General features: G+C 47.1%; 1 protein-coding gene and 1 long non-coding RNA gene across 2 annotated transcripts; both read left to right on the forward strand.

Moving 5' to 3' along the window:
- Window positions 1-9862: 9862 nt before the first annotated feature.
- LOC122390916 lies at window positions 9863-12332 on the forward strand. Its single transcript, XR_006258249.1, has 3 exons — window positions 9863-9982; window positions 10558-10635; window positions 12144-12332. It is a non-coding gene; the product is annotated as an uncharacterized LOC122390916 (long non-coding RNA).
- Window positions 12333-12347: 15 nt separating this feature from the next.
- On the forward strand, window positions 12348-20210 carry LOC122390922. Its single transcript, XM_043384376.1, has 5 exons — window positions 12348-12407; window positions 17205-18192; window positions 18454-18679; window positions 19331-19522; window positions 20206-20210. Exons 2-5 carry the CDS (start codon window positions 17257-17259, stop codon window positions 20208-20210), a joined length of 1359 nt encoding a protein of 452 aa, XP_043240311.1. The 5' UTR covers window positions 12348-12407; window positions 17205-17256.
- The last annotated feature ends 1004 nt before the right edge of the window (window positions 20211-21214 follow it).

The raw sequence follows: 21214 nt of genomic DNA on the forward strand, positions 1-21214 counted from the left end.
ACAATGAGCAATGCATTGCTGACTGATATCATTTATTCTGTGTTTGTAGCACAAAGTACAGAAGTGGCACATACATTGTTACTTTGAAAACCTGATATGAATTTTGATGTAGAAAATTGGTGGCTGACGTTGAGTCCTGACGTATTGTGAGTAGTGTACATCTGGTGCATTGAGCGCAGACTTGAGACCAGTGACGTTTGTATCAGTAGACTGTGTTTGAGTCTACTTATATGGGTAGTCATAAAGCTGGCGTCACACTTCTTTTTGCAACCAAGGAGATGCGCTATACCCAGAGATGCTTTCTCACCAAACCTTACCAAACCAAACCTAACCTACAGCGCCTCTCTTCATTCGTTCATGGTTGCAAAAAAACAAGTGTGACGCCTGCTATACTGCTACCCTTATATGGCCTTGGTTTGAGTGTGGTGACTGAGTAAGCTGGTGTGTATAGCCATGCAATAAGTGTTTTGAAATATATTTTTGGGACAGTATTGAAATGGTGTGTTTTGGCCATCTGGCATGGATGATGGAAAGTCACTAACTCAACTTCAGGAACGCTTCTTCATTATGCTCATCTAAAGCACAATGATCTATTTTCTCTTCGCAAGGATTGATTCCTAATTCACTGTCAATTATAACCTGGGCCAGAAGGTTTCGCTGAGCCACAGGGTTCATACAGATTCATCCACAGTGCTCAACAGTGTATGTTTTCAGATTTCAACAGACTGTATTTTTTTCTGTATGTACATATGCATCATGCAAGGGTACAACAGATGCGGTATTTGGTAAGCAGTTGGCAGCAAGGTGGTGTTTGTACTTATTGGCAGAACTAGTTGAGCAGGACTAAAACTATCCTAGTTTCTCTCCAGTTTACTCAGATCCGTCTCAACACATTGAACATATTGAAAGCGTTCATCCATGAAATGTCTGCATGTATACTCATTTCCGAGAAGGCACGCTCGTCGCTCATCCATTGCCGAGCAGGCACGTGCGTGCCCATCGCCGGCGCGCATTAGCGCGCGTCCATGGCTGGGGCGCACGCGCGCGGCCATGGCCGGCATGCACGCGCGCGCGCCCATCGTCGGCACGCAAGCGCGCGCCGCGTCCTTACCCGGCGAGCACGCCGCGTCCGTACCCGGCGCGCACCTGCGCGCGTCCACAGCCGGGGCGCACCCAAGCGAGTTCGTACCCGGCACGTACCGGCGCGCACTCGCGCGCGTCCGTACCCGGCCCGCACCCGCGCGCGTCCACTGCCGGCACTAACAGACCCTGACAGACGGGCGTGCTGCCGTCGGCGGTCCTGACAGATGAGCGGCGGGCCCGGCTCCCGCAGCTCCGGCAGCGGGCGGCAGCTCCGGTGACTGTTCCGGCAGCTCCGGCAGCGAGCGGCGTCTCCGGCAGCGCTCAGCAGCGGCGCCAAGCAGCAGCAGCGGCTGAGCCAACAGGCGGCCGCGGAGGCACGCCCCCCCCTTTGCACATTGTTCGTCCATGGAGATGTCTGCAAGCACGCCCATTGTTGAGAAGGCACGTGCATCCATGGCTGAGCACTGAGCAGGCACGTGCGACCCCTTTGCACATTGTTCATCCACACATATCAATATCTTATGATTAGTGATATTGACCTTATGATTAGTGTGAGTCTTACAAAATCTTAAACTCAGAAATACCACAAGGCAGGCTGCCTGGGTGAGTTGCTAATATGAACATAATGAACATTATACATTAGTGCAGTACCTATAAGCATCCATGCTGTGTGAAGGACTTGGCCCTCACGTTCATTCGTTTGGTGATTGCACATGGTAGCATGTGTACCAATTGTTCTCCCTAACCCTTCTTACAACTTTGACTAGCAAGTAGAAGCTGGCAAAATGCAAGGAGCTTACAAAGCATGCCTATATGTAGATAACTGAGGATGATTCTCTCAATTGAAGCATGATCCGCACTCAGCAGCTTCTTCTGTTCTGTTCCACAAACTAAAACTGAAATGCCTCAATTTTCCTCAAAATTTATTCATTTATCACTCATAAACAACAAAAATATACATTAAGTAGGTACCAGGGCAATAAAAAACATACAAGTTACATATTTTTTCATGTACCGTCCTTTCACAGCAGCAATATGTAGAAACGCACCAAGACGTTCACGGAGAGCCCACCCATAACAAACTATAGTTGAAGCCGGGGCTCTGCTGCAGCAGCAGGGGAGACGTACAGGACACAGAGGTCATGTCACAACATCATGTTGTACAACCTGTTGTTCGAAAAAAACAGATCAACATAGATCTTGAAAAACTGTAGGTAGCGCTTTCTTCAGTCACTCAGGTAAGCTTTCTCGCAAGACGTTACATTAGATTGACCACTCTTGACAAAATAATCAGATTGAAACTTAGCTCTTGTGCCTGATGCACTTACATTTCAATTTATTGAAATAAAACACTCAAATTTACCCTTGAAAATTGTTGACATTTAAATGATACTAGAGGTACAGGTTTACGCGATAACTGTATGTTTTGATTTATGTTATGTTACGGGTGCATTGGTTTGAGGGATTGATTTGTATTTTTAGATGTATTATTTGGATAGATTTGGGTAGCCGTTTTTAATTAAACTGTAAGGGTTGGTGATAGGTGCGGGGTGTTCAAGTGTTTTGTTGGTTAGGTCCTTTTTTAACTTAACCTTACCCTACCCTACCCTACCCTACCCTACCCCTACCCTACCCTACCCCTACACTACCCTACCCTAACCTACCCTACACTACCCTACCCTACCCCTACACTACCCTACCCCTACACTACCCTACCCTACCCTACCCCTACACTACCCTACCCTAACCTACACTACCCTACCCTACCCTACCCTACAATCCCCTACCCTACCCTACCCTACCCTACCCTACCCTACCCTACAATCCCTACCCTACCCTACCCTACCCTACCCTACCCTACCCTACCCCTACACTACCCTACACTACCCCAACTCATACACTACCCTACCCTACCCTACCCCTACCCTACCCTACCCTACGCTACCCTACAATCCCCTACCCTATACCCTATCCTACCCTACAATCCCCTACCCTACCCTACCCTACCCTACCCTACCTTAACCTTACACTACCCTACCCTACCCTACTCTACCCCTACACTACCCTACCCTACCCTACCTTAGCCCTACCCTACCCTACCCTACCCTACCCTACCCTACCCTACAATCCCCTACCCTACCCTACCCTACAATCCCCTACCCTACAATCCCCTACCCTACCCTACACTACCCTACCCCTACCCTACCCTACCCTACCCTACCATACCCTACACTACCAAGTTTCAGCTAAATCGGCCCAGAAACGGCTGAGATATTGCAAGAACAAATTAATTGTATTTACTGGCGAATCCCCTTGGCGAGCGGTGCCTTGTGTCGGCCTTCGTTGTCAAAGGTCAACGACCTCCCGGCTCTGATTTCGCTCAGTTCTGCAAGCGAACAACTGAGCCTAAAGCACGTGCCCTCTGCTCGGCGCCGGTCGCGGCCCCACCACGTGCACACCGCTGAACCCACACCGTCGAAAATTTAATACGACAAATGAGTGCACGCGCTCGACTTGGCATGAAAATTTCACCCCCGTAGCCCTTACCATTTCCGAGCAATAGCCTGTTTTTGCCGATTCTAATGCTAACCCTATGGCGCACATGAGCACGCGCCACGGGCGCACCCCCAGCCATATCGTGCCCAAAATTTAATACGACCTGTTTTTTTACGTGACCCACGACTGGTAAAAATTTCACCATCCTGCGTCAATCGATGGCGCCGTAATAAGCCTTTTAGGGAGTAACCCCGACGGCGTGGGCGGCGGACTTTTTAGGATTTATAATATAGTAAATGATATTAATCAAGATTTGATGATCAGCAAACAAGCTCAAGCTATTCAAATCACACCCAAATCAAAATCAAAATAATAACTTTGGCAATGTTGATAACTCTTGCTGTCTTATTGAAAAGCAAATCTTCAATTTGTTCATATCCAAATTCAATGCCAAGCACTGAAATCTTGTTGCAAGGCCCTAAAAACAACAGACAAAAACAAAACAGACAATGCCCGTCTTGTGGAAATCGACAGTGCGGTGCGGCGGCCTTGGCGAAATTTCCCAAGGCTGCTCTTTGTTTACATTTTAGTGATGGGCCAACTTGGCCGCCCAAGTACTTGTTTTGCGTGAGTAAGTACAATTTTGTCAATTTTGAAACGGCTATATCTCGCAAATTTTGGTACCGATTTACATTTTATGCATATATTTAGAATCGGCAGAGTCTGGGGAGTTCATTGATTGGAAATTTATGCCGATTCCTGTCAATTTTTAAACCCTGATAATCCCTTTAAGATTTCTCTGCACGCCAGCACCCGAGACGCGCCTCTCCGGTCGCCGTCGCGCGGTCCTCGGTAGCGCAGTCGGTAGCGTTTCGAACCACGAATCTGAGGACCCTGAGTTCGAATCCTGGAAGAGACGCGCGATTTTGACTTGAATTTAATAATGTAGATTCTTGAATGATTGTATAACCGATAATCTAATAGTCTATAGCTAATATCTAATGATCTAATAGCTAACCTAGTGTATCTGCCCACTAATCGGCCTTCTAAAACCTGTTATTCGAGAAATGTAAGAAATGAATGTCACGTGCGCGTCATGACCGCCTACCATAAACGCTACCATATTCTAGTTTAAACTTAACTTATGCTAGTCCCGACTACATGTAGTAGGTTTTCTAGTAGTTATCCTAGAAATTCCTACCAAAATTCGTCCTACCCTTCACTCAATTGTGCTGCGCCGGCCTTGCGTCCGACCCCCGCACCGTGTTTTAACTCTGGCCAAAAACTGGCCAGGACGCGAAATATCGACTATTTTTAAACGTTTTCATTTGGCCACTATCGTGTTCAAAAATGATCAGAGCATCTTTAACGACGGAAGCTTTTATTCTCTTTACTTTTAAAAAGGTTGAAAATGTACAACAAAGTCAGACAACTCTCAAAACCTAAACTTCGGCGAACAAACGCAGAAACAGTCGCCTTGCTTCACGTCAACATCTTCGAGCTTTGGATTGACAAAACTATATAATTTGGGTACCAAACGATAGCGCGAACTTTTGGCTTTATAATGAGTCACAATTTATATAATTATAATGCATATAGGTGTTACATTTATTTATTTGCGTCAGCCCTTACACTGGCACACTTTTTTGAAAAATGTAAATGTTCTTTTAGAGCTACAAAAAATTGTACGCTAGTGTACGGTCTCAGACTACCGCCACACTGTAGGTCAAGGAGTTGTCTACATGTCCTCAAAATTTCAGCTGCGCCTGATTGCGCCGGTGTTGGGGGTGAACACTTTTTTGAATGAGTCATTTCTGTTCCTGCTGAGCCATGGGACGGGCTCTAGCGTGCGTTAAGGGAAAATGCCAGTACTCCTCGTTCATTCTCTCGTCTATTGTGACGAGCTGGTGGCCAATGGAAGGTCGCCGACCTGTGTGCGACCTGGCGTACCCTGGGGCGTAATTAGCTGACGGCACGACCCCCCCCCCCACGACACGTGCCAGTTGCATTTTCATGTGTCGCGAGAAGAAAATAAAGGGTCTCCGGAACCGGAGACCGGACAATGTCGGTGAATGACAGTTGTTCATTCAAAAACTGCTAGCATTCCTATGAAATATACATTTCCTAAATATCAACAGCATTATCGGTGTAAATAGTACCTATAGGTCTATAACAGGAACTTTCCACTCCATGGCTATTGCAGGAAATTCATAGATGGGCTCTGGAGCTGTATGGTCGCTACACATCCTTGCTTGATAGTTTATAAACATATCTTAGTATCTGATGGAGCGCAATAGAATATTCATTGTGCCCAGTTTGCGATGGGACTGTGAACTGAAAAGTGACTGTATGAGACCGGCCACAGCACGCATCGCTGATCACGATGATCGGCAGGGTTACTATCGGCCTCTTCAGTCAGTATTAATACGTTCGACGTAGGTGGTATGGTATCATTAGTGCTGTCCACCTTTATGAAAAAGTATCCCTTTGCTTCAGTAAGCGTCAGTTAGTATGGCAATGAAGTGCTTTTACGTGCACGTTGCATGTTACATAACGCACCATACAATAGGAATTGGTAAGAAGTTTTGGGATACATTCTACCATTTCACGTCATGCAATGGCGGATCCAGTGAGGGGCATGGTGGGTATTTGCCCTCCCCATAGCTGAGTCGTGTGGGCAAGACTATCCTTTTCCGCTCCCAAAGCTTTTGGTGATGATAAACATAATACGGCGTCGATGCCTATCTGGACGAAAAGCAGGTCTTTCCGTCACAACCATTCTGAGGGATGGAGCTGACCGCTCGCTGCTCATTCTTTAGGTCGGTATGCTGATAACAGATGGAAATCCCTGAACTACACGCATGCAGATTGCAGACGTAGTGAAGCGTTGTAAAGTCACCGGCGCGGCGGTGGGTCGGGGTCGCCGAATGGGTCGGAAACATTTGCCCTCTCCAAACGGATAAGCTGGATCCGCCCCTGACGTCATGTGACGTAAAACATACAAGACTCTGGACTTACTAAAGTGGAGACCGGGTTAAAGGGACCCTCCCACCTTAACATTAGATTTGAGTTGAGATAGCCAAAATGGGGTCCCTGGCTCACAATTACCGGTTTCGGCACTCACAACATCGAGAAATGCCTTAAATCGGAAATATTGAATTTCAAAATTGCAGCATTTTGATTCAGAGGGGCTAATGCTTAGGAATACCCCTCTGAATGTGTGACGTCAGCGCAAATATCTAACGATTTTGAAATGTTTGACTAAAACGTTTTGTAGCACGCGGTGGTATATGCTATTTGCGCGCAACATCTGCCGCAAACGCCGCACTTCTAAAATAAAGTCGCTAGAAACAGCGGAGATCCCAAAAAAAGTAAACAAAAGTAAAAGTCTAATATCTTGAATACCGGTGAATATTTTTTCGGTGAAATTTGGTAGATATTCGTTTTCGCTCTTTCTGAACCGAGCGACATCACTTTCATGCCAATTCATAAACTTTTTTGAAGGTGGGAGGGTCCCTTTAACATCAAGTTGATATCAAAACATGCGTTTAAAATGTTTTTGAAATAAATATAAAGATTGTAGGTCCTATATGAATAAGTCTTATAACTATAAGAACATTCAAGGTCACATGAGGTTATCAACGCTAATTAACACGGTCATGTCCGCAAACTTGACTTGCCTCGTCGATGAGCCTTGCTAAGACTTGCGATTATTCTAAATTTATAGATACCTAAATGTTCGTGCATTCATAGCTAGAACATGACAATATTTTTATATGTTTCGTGACACGTGTGACGTCATAAACAAGTACATAAGCATCTGGTCCGACACATTTTGCACTTTAAATGATCGTTAGTCTCCAACGTTTCGTTTGAGCCCAAAAACACGTCTGTATCTCATTTAGTTTTTTAGTTATGAGCCCTGGCCAGTTATGGACCAGAGTTAAAGCATAGTGCCCCGATCAGTTGCCACGTGCCCTAGTGTCGCCAGTGACAGGACCCGACCGACATCGTCCCCCGGCAGGAGCAAATCCAGCTGTAGCCGACAACCGCGAGTATCGAAACCCGATTAGCGAACGCGAATTCGAAACCGAACCAAACCTAGTAACAGTGTTCTATGTATACCTATACCAGTACAATACAAGCATACATGTGAAAACTCTTTTTATTGTGCCACAGACATCGTTTTGTTTTTTTAAGTGGCGCACGTATGGTCGGCTTGGGTGGGGGGTGGGGCGTTGGCGGCCGATATCGTTGGCGAAGAGACTCTCCACCGTGTCCCGCCCACTCTTGGATGTCAGCGGAGGTCACCGCCGCGGCTGCAGGACGTCGACTGACGCGGACGGACCGGAACCGGGGCTGCCTGGCGATCTGGGCGCTGCAGGCGCGCTGGTCCTTAGCAGGAGCTGGCAGAGGCTTATGTGCGGCTTGCTAGTGTGCGGCTCGGGTGGCGGCCATCGCCATCAACTGGTCAATCTGGCGAAAATGTTCGGCCACCGACGCCAGGACATCCTCTGGGAGGCTGGGGATAGCCTCCACGATCTCCCCCTTCCTGACCAGCAGCGCTGGGTCTGTAGCTGTCAGAGGGCGGCTGACGGAGGGCATGAGGAGCGGCAGCGGGTCCGGCTCCACCTCCACCGTGACTGAACCTGAAGGCTGAGACGTTAGTGGCAGAGCATCAGGGTCCAGCATGCATACCAGGTGCATAGTTATGTTAAAGGGACCCTCCCACCTTAATATTAGTTTTGAGTTGAGATAGCCAATCTGGTGGCCATGGCCTGCAAATACCGGTTTGGGCACTCACAACATCGAGAAATGCTTTAATTCGAAGATATGGAATTTCAAACTTGCAGTTTTCGGATTCTAAGGGGCTAATGCATTGGTATGCCCCCTTAGAATTTGTGACGTCAGCGGAGATCTAACGATTTTTAAATCTTAGACTAAAAACCATCGTTAACACGTGGTGGTATACGCTGCTTTGCGCGCAACGTCTGCCGCACTTTAAGGCTGCCAAATTATTGCTTCCAAATAAAGTCGCTAGTAACAGGGAGATCCCAAAAAGTAAACAAAAGTAAAAGCCTAATATCTTGAAAACCAGTGAATATTTTTCGGTGAAATTTGGTAGATATTCGTTTTCGCTCTTTCTGAACCAAGGGACATCACTTCCATGCCAATTCATTAACTTTTTTGAAGGTGGGAGGCCGGAGGGTCCCTTTAACATATGGCTTGCTGGCCCATCCAGTCAGCAGTCGCACTGCATCTGGTGGACGCAGATACGACACTCGTTGCACCGCTGCTGGCATCTCCCCGGCAGCGGGCAGGTCCTATGCAGCTGCTCCACTGTGTGCGCTTCTGCATCCGCACCCGGAGCAGACACCACCTGCCAGGTAGGCAGCACCGCATCCCCATCTCTGGTTGCTGTAGCGCCCGTCTCCCTGACGTGCTTGACAGCGGCGTAGTGGCGGCGCTGGTTGTTTTTCGCGTGGGCGCTCGGCTCCTTCCACAGGCGTCTGCGGCCTGCACGCACCATCTGGTCGTCCGCGAACGACAGAGCATCGATGCACCTGAAATATTTTATAGTTTTAATCCAATACATAAATAATTTATTAGCTGTATTCTCTCAAGTCTGTGTATCTACTATAAGCAGTTGCTGTATACCGATGACCGCATTAATACCGATGAGTAAAATACCATTAATTATTACTAAAACTAATGACAAGATTCCTTGCAGCCAATTAAACTGAACAGTCTTAGAATCCATGAGCAAAAAGTCGCAAGGAATACATGCAGTGTTTTCAATCAAATAAAAGAAGTACAGCATATAATGATAAATTGAAAATTTTGGTGCGAACAATTTTCAGGAAAATGGGTTTATTAACGAAGTGTATTTTGATCTGGATCTAATGCTTGCTTGTCGACTCTTGCACACTCGACCGTCGAGGTTCAGGTACTTGGGCACCCTGTGGAAGGCCTTGACGTGCATGTTTGTGCTGATTCCGTCCGCAGTGCGGCTGCCGAGGGCCCACTTCTCGACACTAGCCAGGTCGACCCCCGCCGAAGTCAGTTGGTAGCACGGTCATAGAATACTAAGGTAACACGGAGCCGAAGCTTCAAGCCAGGGGACGCGGGAGGCGTCATTTTTTTCCCAGCCGGAGCAATACACAGGGCGGCTCTGATTGGCTACCCGCTCCGGCCCGTGACGTCAGGACCCACAATGCATCAGGGGTAGCTTAGCAACAGCGTTCGCAATACTTCGCATCCTACGGAGTTGCATCCAAGTTGCATCCGATTTTGCGCCATGGTGCGTTTTGTTTTGTTTTCGCCTTGGCCATGGTTCGGGCAAGGTACCAATTATATCAATATAAAACACGTTCGGGTTCATTTCGTTTCGGTTCATTTTCGGGTGAGTTTGAAGCGCTTGATATCTAGGTGCAAAGAGGTGCTTACGCCGGGATTGCCGACTTTCTATCTTCGTTGATGCCCATTTCAATTTCATTTCAAAATTCAAGCGGTCTTCCATACATGGGGCACAGGTCAAGGTGAGTGGATATGAAAAGTATTAAGTTGTGTCCACTATTCATCATGACTGGATTTATATTATTTTCCATGGAATCTCAATCTGAGAAGCGTAGTGTTCCAGACACGGCGCTCAGTTGATAGGTACTTCTCTCCCTTGCATGGAAAATACTTACTTACCTACTTACGATGTACGAGAATTTAGAAGGCCACTTGGCCTTTAGGACTCTTACTTTATCGAGCTCCTAATCTGTGACTCTGCTTCAGTCTGAGTCGTTTCTGTGGATTGTGTAGTGAAGGTGAGTCCAGTCAGCGTCAAGCTTTTTTGAAGGCATTTACTGTGCAAGATGTGATGATTGATGCCGGTTGGATGTTCCAGTCGTTTACAACCCTGACCCCGAAGGTTGAACGTTTACTTCACAGTTGAAGTTCACTTTACAGTTGAACTTCCTCATTTTTCAGGATACATGTCTGAAAATGGCTGATATTAAGCTTTGCCCATGCAGCAAGGACAGCTCGACTATTTTCTGCAATCTTACGGTAAGTAAAAGTTAGGTACATAAATTGACCTCCTTTTGTCTGTTTTATCCATTCACTTTCCTTGAGATTAGGGCAGAGATGGATCCAGCTCAGAGTTTTTTTTTGGGGGGGGGCAAACCATAACAATTTATCGATTCTTTCCATGCCTCGTCCATAGGTGCAATGTTAAATTATGCCGTTTGGGGGGGGGGCAAATGCCCATTTTGCCCCCCCCCCCACCTGGATCCGCCACTGGATTAGGGGAGAAGACCCATATTGCGCCCGCTTAAGTGAAAACTTCCTGTGCTTAACCCTATTACTGGTGGGCTTTCTGGAGGACGTCAAATGGTGGAGGAGGCCGATTCAGCCCCCCGTCAGATCTCGGGAACTAAATGAGTGATATTGATGGGACAAACACCATTCAATTCCTCTCAACGTAAACTTTTAGATTCATGCAAATGAGTTGGAAAAAGTTGGAAAAAGTTGGAAGTTGGAAGAGTTGGAAAAAAAGAAAATAGGGTCTCAGAGGGCAAGCAATTCTAAAAATTTTGCATTTTTACCCAACCCTTATAATTGCAATGACTTTGATGTTTTTCATTCGATTTAGATGCAAACTTTAGGATATGTTTCTGTATACATGGCCATGGGTCCTTCATATATGTTGTGGGTTTTGTGAAATTTGAAAAGTGATAGGCGGTTTCAGGTACCTAGGTAAAATCAAGGTAAAAATGGGGTAAATATTTTTGAAGTATTTTGTTGAAAAAGAAACGTTTTATGAGCATAACTAAACGTCTGTAAGGTATTCACATGATTGGAATACCATGTAGTTGCCCATTTATGCTTAGCATAGGCGGATTCAGGTACACTGGAACGGGGAATGACACCTCCCAATGTTCCTTCCCTGGGCCTGCCTATGCAGATATCTGCCTATGCGGCATAGACATGCTTGTGCCATGTAGCCTACTGTCATGCAAGTGCAACAGGGCCATTGATCATCGATGCGAACCTGAGAACTCTCATCGGCAAATGTAAGAAAATTCGATGTTGGGCGAAAAATACCCTCGATAAACTAGCCTTGAACACGTCCCTCTGCACAAGCTAGGACCTCAAAATTTTGGTACAATGTCACCAATAATCCTGTCCACAGGATATGCTTATTATAGTGTTAAAAACAGTCTGAAAGTTTCAAGCGGCTAGCTCAATTCGTTTTGGAGATATCCTATCCACGTAAACCCAGGCCCCATTGCTGGTCATTGGGGCCCTCCCGAAAATTAGCCGTGGAGCCGCTGATGTTCAAGATAGAACCACTATTTGGACAGGATATATATATGCTATCAGTATGAAATACGTTTAAGTAATGCTCAGACAATTGCATGTACCTAGCTCAATTCGTTTTGTAGCACGAAAGACTTGAACACCGCTGGCCCACTCCCGTTCAACAAATCGACGCTATTTTCGGCTTTTCTTCGGCTTTTTACTCCCTCGTTCCTACCACATACCTCATCCTATCGTAATCCTATGCTTGTCAGGAGCTGCTTCCTACGAACTACGACTACCGCGAACTACCGCGACTACGAACTACGACTACGACTACGACTACGACTTCCGAAGGAGAGGGATGTATCGACGGCGACCAGGGACCGTCTTCTGGAGCTGTTCCGGATGGGCTACTCGGCTGAGCAGGCGCGAGACGAGCTCATCTCAGCTCCGCAAGAGGAGGCCGGACTCGGAGACGATTTCTACCGCGTCGCAGCGGACCGCGCCCACTGTCCTGATGTTGGCTACTGTCACCGGTAAGGATGGCGGATTTATGTTGTATATTTTTATTAACCCTCGCTCGGCGAGGGGGGGGGGGCAACCAGCCAAGATGCAACTAAGGTTTTTCGCAAAAAACGTACTTGGCATACCCTCTGGGGCAATCTTTCCGCACCTATCCTGAAAATTTCAAGTTCCAGTCTTTTCCGGTCAGGTCACCAGGTCACAAAAACCGGTACAAGGTCAGGGGAAAATTGGACTAGTTTAGCGGCAACTGAATGAGTGTTATTCGTTGATAGCGTGGGCGCTATGGCACGTAGCGCTACCCAATTTCAGACACAACTTGGGGAATCTATTTGACACTTGACCTGGGAATTTTAGGTTCCAGTGACCTGAGGTCAGGTTACAAGGTCACAAAAACCGGTACATAGTCAAAGCCACTAAAAATGCACTATTTTGTTCATGGAAAGTAGAGTTCTTCGTCGATTTGATTCAAACCTGGGGCGTTCCACGACAAATCGACAAGTGCCCTGCACCCTCATATTTTATTTTTTGCTTAAAATTGGTCTAATGGGTTGTGATGGGCGGGGAAGCCAGCTGTGGCAAGGATTTTTTCTTCGAACAACGGTTTCCGAGATATAGCCTCGGGCAATTCCCGGAGTTCGCGCTGCAGCCCTATGTTTGGCGGCCTATAACTCAGAAACTATTGGTTTTTTACGATAAAAACTTTATATGGTTCAACTCACAATCAACCAACAAACATTTTTGCTATCTCGGATTTTCAATTTTTGAAAAATTTTGATCACGTGACCTTTTGTCCTATTTTTCGAAGAGTGACCTTGATATTTTCCCCACTGAAAGTTGCAATTCTGTCTGATGACGATTAAAGCCTTATCGATTGTCATTCATATGCGATAATAAAAAAGTGGTTATCGCCCTGCGTTGACCTCAGGTCAGGGCACTTTTATGACCTGTCCATTATTACGAGCGGGAGCGACAGCGAGATCTCGAGAATAAAGCAGATAGCGACAAGCGGTAAACGGTAAAGGGTACACACGGATAAGGTCTATAATTTTTACCTAAGTCATTTTCAGGTCAGGTCAAAGATGACGTCACAGGAGCTAAAAGGAAGTCAAAACAGCGGCACTATACATATATATGAAGTTTTTCTCGAATAACTTTCAAGGTATCCCAGCTAGGAACAAACTAGTAGCACCATCGTGATCCTCTCGTCGATCCGCATCGAAACATATGTATGTTGACCTCGAAAGGTCGAAAGGTCAAAAGTTGACCTTAGGTCACGTGATCTAAGGTCAACTTTTGACCTTTCGACCTTTCGAGGTCAACATACATATTTTTCTATGCGGATCGACGAGAGGATCACGATGGTGCTATTAGTTTGTTCCTAGCTGGGATACCTTTAAAGTTATTCGAGAAAAACTTCATATATATGTATAGTGCCGCTATTTTGACTTCCTTTTAGCTCCTGTGACGTCATCTTTGACCTGACCTGAAAATGACCTCAGTAAAAATTATAGACCTTATCCGTGTGTACCCTTAACTGTTTACCGCTTGTCGCTATCTTGCTTTATTCTCGAGATCTCGCTGTCGCTCCCGCTCGTAATAATGGACAGGTCATAAAAATGACCTGACCTGAGGTCAACGCAGGGCGATAACCACTTTTTTATTATCGCATATGAATGACAATCGATAAGGCTTTAATCGTCATCAGACAGAATTGCAACTTTCAGTGGGGAAAATATCAAGGTCACTCTTCGAAAAATAGGACAAAAGGTCACGTGATCAAAATTTTTCAAAAATTGAAAATCCGAGATAGCAAAAATGTTTGTTGGTTGATTGTGAGTTGAACCATATAAAGTTTTTATCGTAAAAAACCAATAGTTTCTGAGTTATAGGCCGCCAAACATAGGGCTGCAGCGCGAACTCCGGGAATCGCCCGAGGCTTTATCTCGGAAACCGTTGTTCGAAGAAAAAAATCCTTGCCACAGCTGGCTTCCCCGCCCATCACAACCCCTTACACCAGTTTTCAACGAAGAATAAAATATGAGGGTGCAAATTTAACTTTTTATTTGTCGATTTGTCGTGGAACGCCCCACCTGCAGGATATGCTTAGGTCACCGAGTGCCATCATATGCACCCGTTTTTTTAAATTCGGTTGACCTAATCTAGAGGTCATGACAATTTTTAAGGAAATTTGCCCGAATGTGTAAAGATACGAGATTTGTGATTTCTTTTAACGTTTTTGTGTTGCACTACCTTGACTTACATCTACTTGGTGTTTGCAAGCTGCAAGAACGCTTGGGTCGGGTCAACTGAGGTCAACTAAGGTCAAACTACGCTTTTGCTAATAACTTGGCACACGATGACGCTAGAGCTTTAAAAACGGTGTCGTGTTTCTTGTGATCAGGTGGTTTGAATGGTGTGCGATATGATGCATTTTGATTAAGTTAAACGTAATTAATTACTTAAAGTTCACTTAATTTTTAAGAAAATTTAAAGTTCAATTAAATTGGGAAAAAAGTACATCATTCGATGCGCACGGACGTCCTGAGTTCACTGGTGCTTTTATTTTTGCTCTATCGTCACTAGGTAAAAAGTTATAAGCGAAAAACGTTTGACATGTTTTAGCGAAATTATTGCACTTATACCCCCCAAAAACCCACATGATGACGTCATATGACCCAAAAGCAACGTCACAGTTGCCCAAGAGCAAAAAAGGTCTCAAGGTAGTCAAAGTTAATCGTATATGAAGTCACTCATGGTCAGGGCTGCGGAGTCGGAGTCGGAGTCGGAGTCGGAGTCGGTCGGAGTCGACAGTTGTGACCGGAGTCGGAGTCGGAGTCGGAGTCGATATTGGAAACCCCAGCCGGAGTCGGAGTCGGAGTCACCGAAAATCTGTCGACTCCGCAGCCCTGCCAGGTGTGCGGAGTCGGAGTTGGGAGTTGGAGTCGATCGGAGTCGACATTTCTGCCCGGAGTCGGAGTCGGAGTCGGAGTTGGTTTTTGAAAGCCGGAGTCGGAGTCGGAGTCGGAGTCGCCGTAAATCCATCGACTCCGCAGCCCTGCTCATGGTATATTAGGCAATGCCGACGCGTTTTAGTGTAAAAATAAGGGAGCTGATTTTCCCGCCAATTGACTTATAATGTGGTGGTTAAGAAATTGGCCTGACCTTAAGTCGTCGATATCGACCTTCAAAGCAAACTGACGCTAGGCCAAAGCAAACACAATAGTGGCTATTCCACGTCTCTTTCTTTATTAGAACAAAAGGTACAGCCAAAAAAGGAAAATTATTGTCGTGTGTTCAACGGGTGGATGACCTTTCAGCGGGTCACTGATGCAAAGCTGCACCAGTGCCATGAATAATAGCCTAACTCAGCATGATTCAAAAGTATTTGAACCGGTCAGATGCGTTTCGGTGGTAGCCAATATTTCTGCCATTGACTTATTAAGGGAATGTCAGAAAAAAGACCTGACCTGAGGTCAACTCAGGCTGAAAGGCACCTTTTTATTATCGCATATGAATGAAAATTGATAAGGCTTTAATCGTCATCAGACGAAATTGCAACTTTCAGTGGGAAAAATGTCAAGGTCACTCTTCGAAGAAAAGGTCAAGAGGTCACGTGATTAACATTTTCAAAAGTTAAAATTCCGAAATAGCCAAAATGTTTGTTGGTTAATTGCGAGTTGAACTATATAAAGTTTTTATCATAGAAAACCAAAGTTTCTGAGTTATAAGCCGCTAAACATAGGGTCGCAGCGTGACCTCCAGGAATCGCCCGAGGCTATATCCCGGAAGCAGTTGTTCGAAGAAAAAAATGATTGCCACAGCTGGCTTCCCCGCCCATCACAACCCCTTAGACCAATTTTAACCCGCGCCGTGCTGGGGAGGGGGCGTTTTTACGTGTTCCGTCGCCATAGACTTTCTTGAATTCTGTCCGGTACATACCTTTCAACCTTTTTTGGCTATAACTTTTGAAAGAGACGTACTAGAGCGGTGAAAACACGTCAGTTGTGTTCAGCTCGACGATACGAATCGACTGATATGCAGCATGACCCCTTTTCCGGTCAGGTCATGACCTTGACCTGAGGTCAAATTTTCAAAATGACCTTTTAAGGTCAACAAATTGTTCATTCGACGCGTCTCGACGAGAGGAACACGATGCTGGCAGAGCAATTGTCGTGGCTCTTTTGAGCCAAAAGTTCGTGCCGAAAAGCTCTTCGTAAAAACGGTTATTTTTTAGTTTTTGCCCTCTGGAGGCTAAACCGTTGACCTGAGGTCAAATCTGAGGATATGTTAGCGAAAGAGCGTTAAAAGAGCTATCGAATGCGCTTTTCCGCGGCGCTGTAGCTCTATCGGTTCTCGAGTTAGCTGTTGACAGTTTCCAAAATGTTGAAATAGCCAACATTTTATCTTTGGTGACCTATGGTGACCTGACCTTAAAAATGACTGAAGTGGTTTCTTCCTTATTTTTGACGCTCTTTCGATTGCCGCTAACCGCGTGTCGCTACGTGACCCAGGAGCCGAGTTAGACGGGGGGGGGGGCTTGAAAACGGCCCCCCAGCACTCGGCGGAAAGTTCAGGCCACCAGCACGGCGCGGGTTAAGCAAAAAATAAAATATGAGGGTGTACGGCTTTCGTCGATCTACCGTGGAATGCCCCTTTTCTTAAATGTGTTCGGAACACTGGTTAAATTTTGTTCCGTCACTTCCGCCTCCGTCGCCTAAACTGTTCGTAGCTCATAAGTAGCTACCCGACCATTCCCAATCAACAAGTAACACATACCATCAGTCTAACCACAATTCCTTTAATTACAGGTTGTACCGGACAGAATTCAAGAAAGTCTATGGCGAGCTGTCCGGAGAGAAAATGCTGGACGGCCTTCGCTGCCTCGGAGAGCAGTACGACGGAACATCGGGCGGTCGTGCTGCTCTGGAGGTGGACGACCACAACGTGGTGGTGGCTATCGTCACGCCGCTGATGCGCCGAGTCTCGCAGCTGTGGCCTCGAGCCGCAGTAATGTGGTTCGTCGACTCGTCCGGCAACATGGACCGTAGCGACAGTCGCCTCTTTCTCCTCCTGACTCACAGCCCGGTCGGCGCTCTCCCCGTGGGGGCCATCGTCACGTCATCAGAGTCGACCAGCGTCCTAACGGCAGGGCTCCAGCTGCTGTTGACCCTGATGGATGAGCAGAGCTTCGGAGGTCGAGGAGCACGTGGCCCGGTGGTGGCCATGACGGACGACTGCGCTGCCCTCAGAGCCGCACTGAGGAATGTTTTCCCCGAGTGTCGGCTACTGCTCTGCTCATTTCACATCACCTCCAGGCTGCCTGGCGGTGGCTGTGTGGGAAGCAGAGCGGTGTCGCCGCTGACCAGCGACAGGAGGCGTTGCAACGTGTCCGTGCCCTCCTCCGAGCCACCACTGAGCACGACCTCAGCCAGCGTTGGGACTTGGGAGGAGCTGCTCGCCTTCACACGGAGGAAGAAGCTCGGACACTTCGAAAAGTACATGGAAGAGCGCTGGATCCGTCGTTACGAGTGGGCCATGTGTTTCCGCTCGGACCTGATGGTCAGAGGGAACCACACCAACAATCTGACGGAGGCGGCCTTCCGCGTGATCAAGGACAAGATCCTGAGGTGGCTCAAGGTCTACAACACCACCCAGCTGGTCGACATCGTGATGATCCGACTCGAAAATGAGTATTCGCGCAAAATCCCGGACGCTGCAAACGGGAGAACGCCGGCCTCGGCACGCAAGCGCTTCTGCCCGTCGGCAGATGGCATCGACAAGGCGTTTGTGGAGCAGGTAATTAATGGTCTATCAAATGTTAAGCATGAGATGCTTTTATTTTAGGACTGATTGTATTGGCTTTTTATTGGTCGTTTTTTTAATAAAACTACCACATTCATTTATTGGGTGGGGTTTTGTAACCACATGCTAAATGATTCCTGTGGTTGGGCTGCAGCCTAGTATTCGGTTAATTTCCTTGGAACAATGACGGATGCTTAGAAAATATACATTACGGCATCGATTTTCTCATATTCGTCTCGTTTTTCACTCTTACAGGTGGGACCGTCCACGTACCAGGTGTCCAGCTTCACCAAGTCCGGTGTCTCGTACACCGTTGACACGGATCTGGAGCTGTGCACGTGTCGTGTGGGAGCCACTGGAGCGCCGTGCAAGCACCAGGCAGCTGTTCTGCAAAAGGAGCCTGCCATGGCTGATGCGGCACTAAACTTCCTGCCCACCCTCAGCGAGAAACAGCGTCACCTGTACTTCCAAATCGCCACCGGTAGGTTTGAGATCAGCGCGGAAATATCAGTTGCGATGATCAAAGGCAAGGTAAATACGCTGGATTTAAATACAAGCGATTTTTGACGCCAGGGTGTCCACGTCAAAAGTGTACCTAGACTTTTCTCCATATTTTGTCTTAACCCGCGCCCCGTAGGGCTACCGGCGGACCCTACCACCCGTAGGGGGGGGGGGGGGGCGGGCGTTTCGGCCCCCCTAAGATCTCGGGAATTTACCGGCCGATTTTCAAAATTCAAACGGCGTTCGATAGCCCCACCCAGGAACTACCTTGTGACCAAATTTCATTGACCTAGGTCAAACCGATGACGTCACAGGTCAGGTCAAAGGTCGGATTTTCACCGTTCACAGGCATTTCAAGAAATGTGTTGTTAAATCGAGTAAATTGGTAAGTTATTGAAAACCATAGATAGTACATTGTTCGTCAGACACATGCTTCTTAGCCCCCCTAGCGGGGCGCGGGTTAAGGTACACTGAATACTTGAGATACCTGTGACCTTTGGTAATGGAGATATAACCTCGTTCTCGAGGCCATGTTCTGGCCCAAATGATCTTTTTGTACTATCTTGCGCGGTGGTGGTGTTTGGACCGCTCGTGTAGTGTGTTTTCATGGTCATGGTCCTCCTGTTGACAGGTCTTACAGCACCCGGCGGGTTTTTGGCCTCAATGAGGCAAGATCCGTGGGAATCGAGCAGCACGAGCCAGCCAAGCACTACCCGAAGTGACGCATCTGGTGATCAGCAACCTGACCCGGCGAGTGAGGAGAAGGCGGGCACCAACCTGGGCGACGGGACAGCTGACCTGATCGCTCGGTGCCAGGCTCTGTGTGAGTCATGGCAAGCTGACCTCATGCGTGCACCAGAGCTGTACGGCCCCGCACTGGGCACGACCACGTTCATTAGCCGCTACGAGTGCATGAAAACGGACAATTCGCGGGCATCAAGTTTGCACCAGTTTGGCACTGGTTGCAGCGCTGTCCCTGCAAGCTCCTTTAAAAGCTCCGTGATGATAGGCGTCCAGCCGACAGCATGGCTCGCAGGAAGGTCCCAGTTGGTGGCAAGCGGCGTGCTTCCACTGGGAAACCAAAAAAAAAAAAAAAAAAGACGCCGCCGCTGGCGACCACGGTGCCTACGCCGTGCCAACGAAGGTCGGGAAGCAATCACTCTGTTCTCAGGTGGTGCCCCCAGCGCGAGCCCCACACAACCTGGCGGAGTGTGTGGCTCGAAACGTGTCTGTGGGTCGAACCCACAGTGCCTAATGTGTTCAGGATGGCAGATGGGATGTAATCCTCAATGCGGATCGACGGTGAAAGCTTTAAACGCGTCGATGATAACGGTCTGGCGGAATGCGAGCAGTGGTTGCCTGATGGTACTCGCATGTGTAAATACATGTTCCAGTGGTTCTGGTGCTGCTGAGACAGCGTATGAATGTCAGGAAGGCGATCCGACTGGCGCGGCGGTCAAAAGCTAATTGTTGGCGTGCGACACCCATGTTCGTTAAATGTTTCAGCGTGATTGTTTTTTAACTTAATTAAGCTATAGCCACGAACTACAAAGCTGTTTTCTTACTCCAAATCTCTTATCTTCAAAGTGGAATATTTACTCCAACATGTCTGGGTGAAGAAGAGACGCGGTCCCCCCCCCCCCCCCCGGTGGGAAGTAGCGAAGGGCATCTGTTTTCCAAACGTGTGTTTTATGCAGACCGTTGGAGTCCGAAAGGCAGGCTCCGCTGCGTCTATCAAGTTCGCAAAAGATATGATTAAAAAAAAGCATGGAAGGTAAAGTCAAATATCTCGGGAGAAATGTTTCCGCTGTTACAACATCCTAAATACGCATCAAACAATACGCTTCATACTTATCTCAATCAAAGAATATGGTTCCGTTCACCCACTATTACGCCGGTTAGAATACACGGTTATGTGGCCTTGGAATACACGTCATTGCGCCACCGTGTATTCATAGTCACCGTGCATTGCGCATCCTCATTACACAGCGGAATCAACTCAACGGCATTTGATATGAAATCTCCGGAATCGAAAGCGCTCTCCGGCATCCCTGTGTGACGTCTTCTCGGTCTGACGTCACGGGCCGGAGCGGGTAGCCAATTAGAGCCGCCCTGTGTATTGCTCCGGCTGGGAAAAAAAATGACGCACGCGGGAGGCATGCCGTCAGCTGTCCTTTTTTAAACAATCGGTTTCTTTGAAATAATTTCTTTTGGTTTTTTATGTCTATCATAAATATAGTACATCAAAAATTAAGTTTTATTTTTTGTGAGGTAGAAAATATTTTTCTGTCCAAACCATTCCCGTTTAATTAAAGAAAATAGAAAAGGGGAGAGTTTACCCAGGACCCTATGGAGGTTGTTTACATGAGTTTACCCAGGGCCCTATGGGAGGCTTCTATGGGGCGAATTCCATGCAATAATGGCGCAGCAGCGACATTACATCGCCATTTATCGTTTGAAATTATCAATGTAAGATGACCGTGGTCATCAAGTAGATATCAATATATGACCGTGC

This window comes from Amphibalanus amphitrite, unplaced genomic scaffold (assembly GCF_019059575.1).
Source record: "Amphibalanus amphitrite isolate SeventyFive unplaced genomic scaffold, NRLGWU_Aamphi_draft 000415F_arrow, whole genome shotgun sequence".
NCBI lineage: Eukaryota > Metazoa > Arthropoda > Thecostraca > Balanomorpha > Balanidae > Amphibalanus > Amphibalanus amphitrite.

Coding starts and splice junctions, on each gene's coding strand:
- LOC122390922 (XM_043384376.1), top strand. CDS start 17,257: ATGCTGGACGGCCTTCGCTGCCTCGGAGAGCAGTACGACGGAACATCG. Junction 18,193..18,453: donor ACAAGGCGTTTGTGGAGCAG/GTAATTAATGGT, acceptor TCACTCTTACAG/GTGGGACCGTCCACGTACCA. Junction 18,680..19,330: donor GTACTTCCAAATCGCCACCG/GTAGGTTTGAGA, acceptor TCCTGTTGACAG/GTCTTACAGCACCCGGCGGG.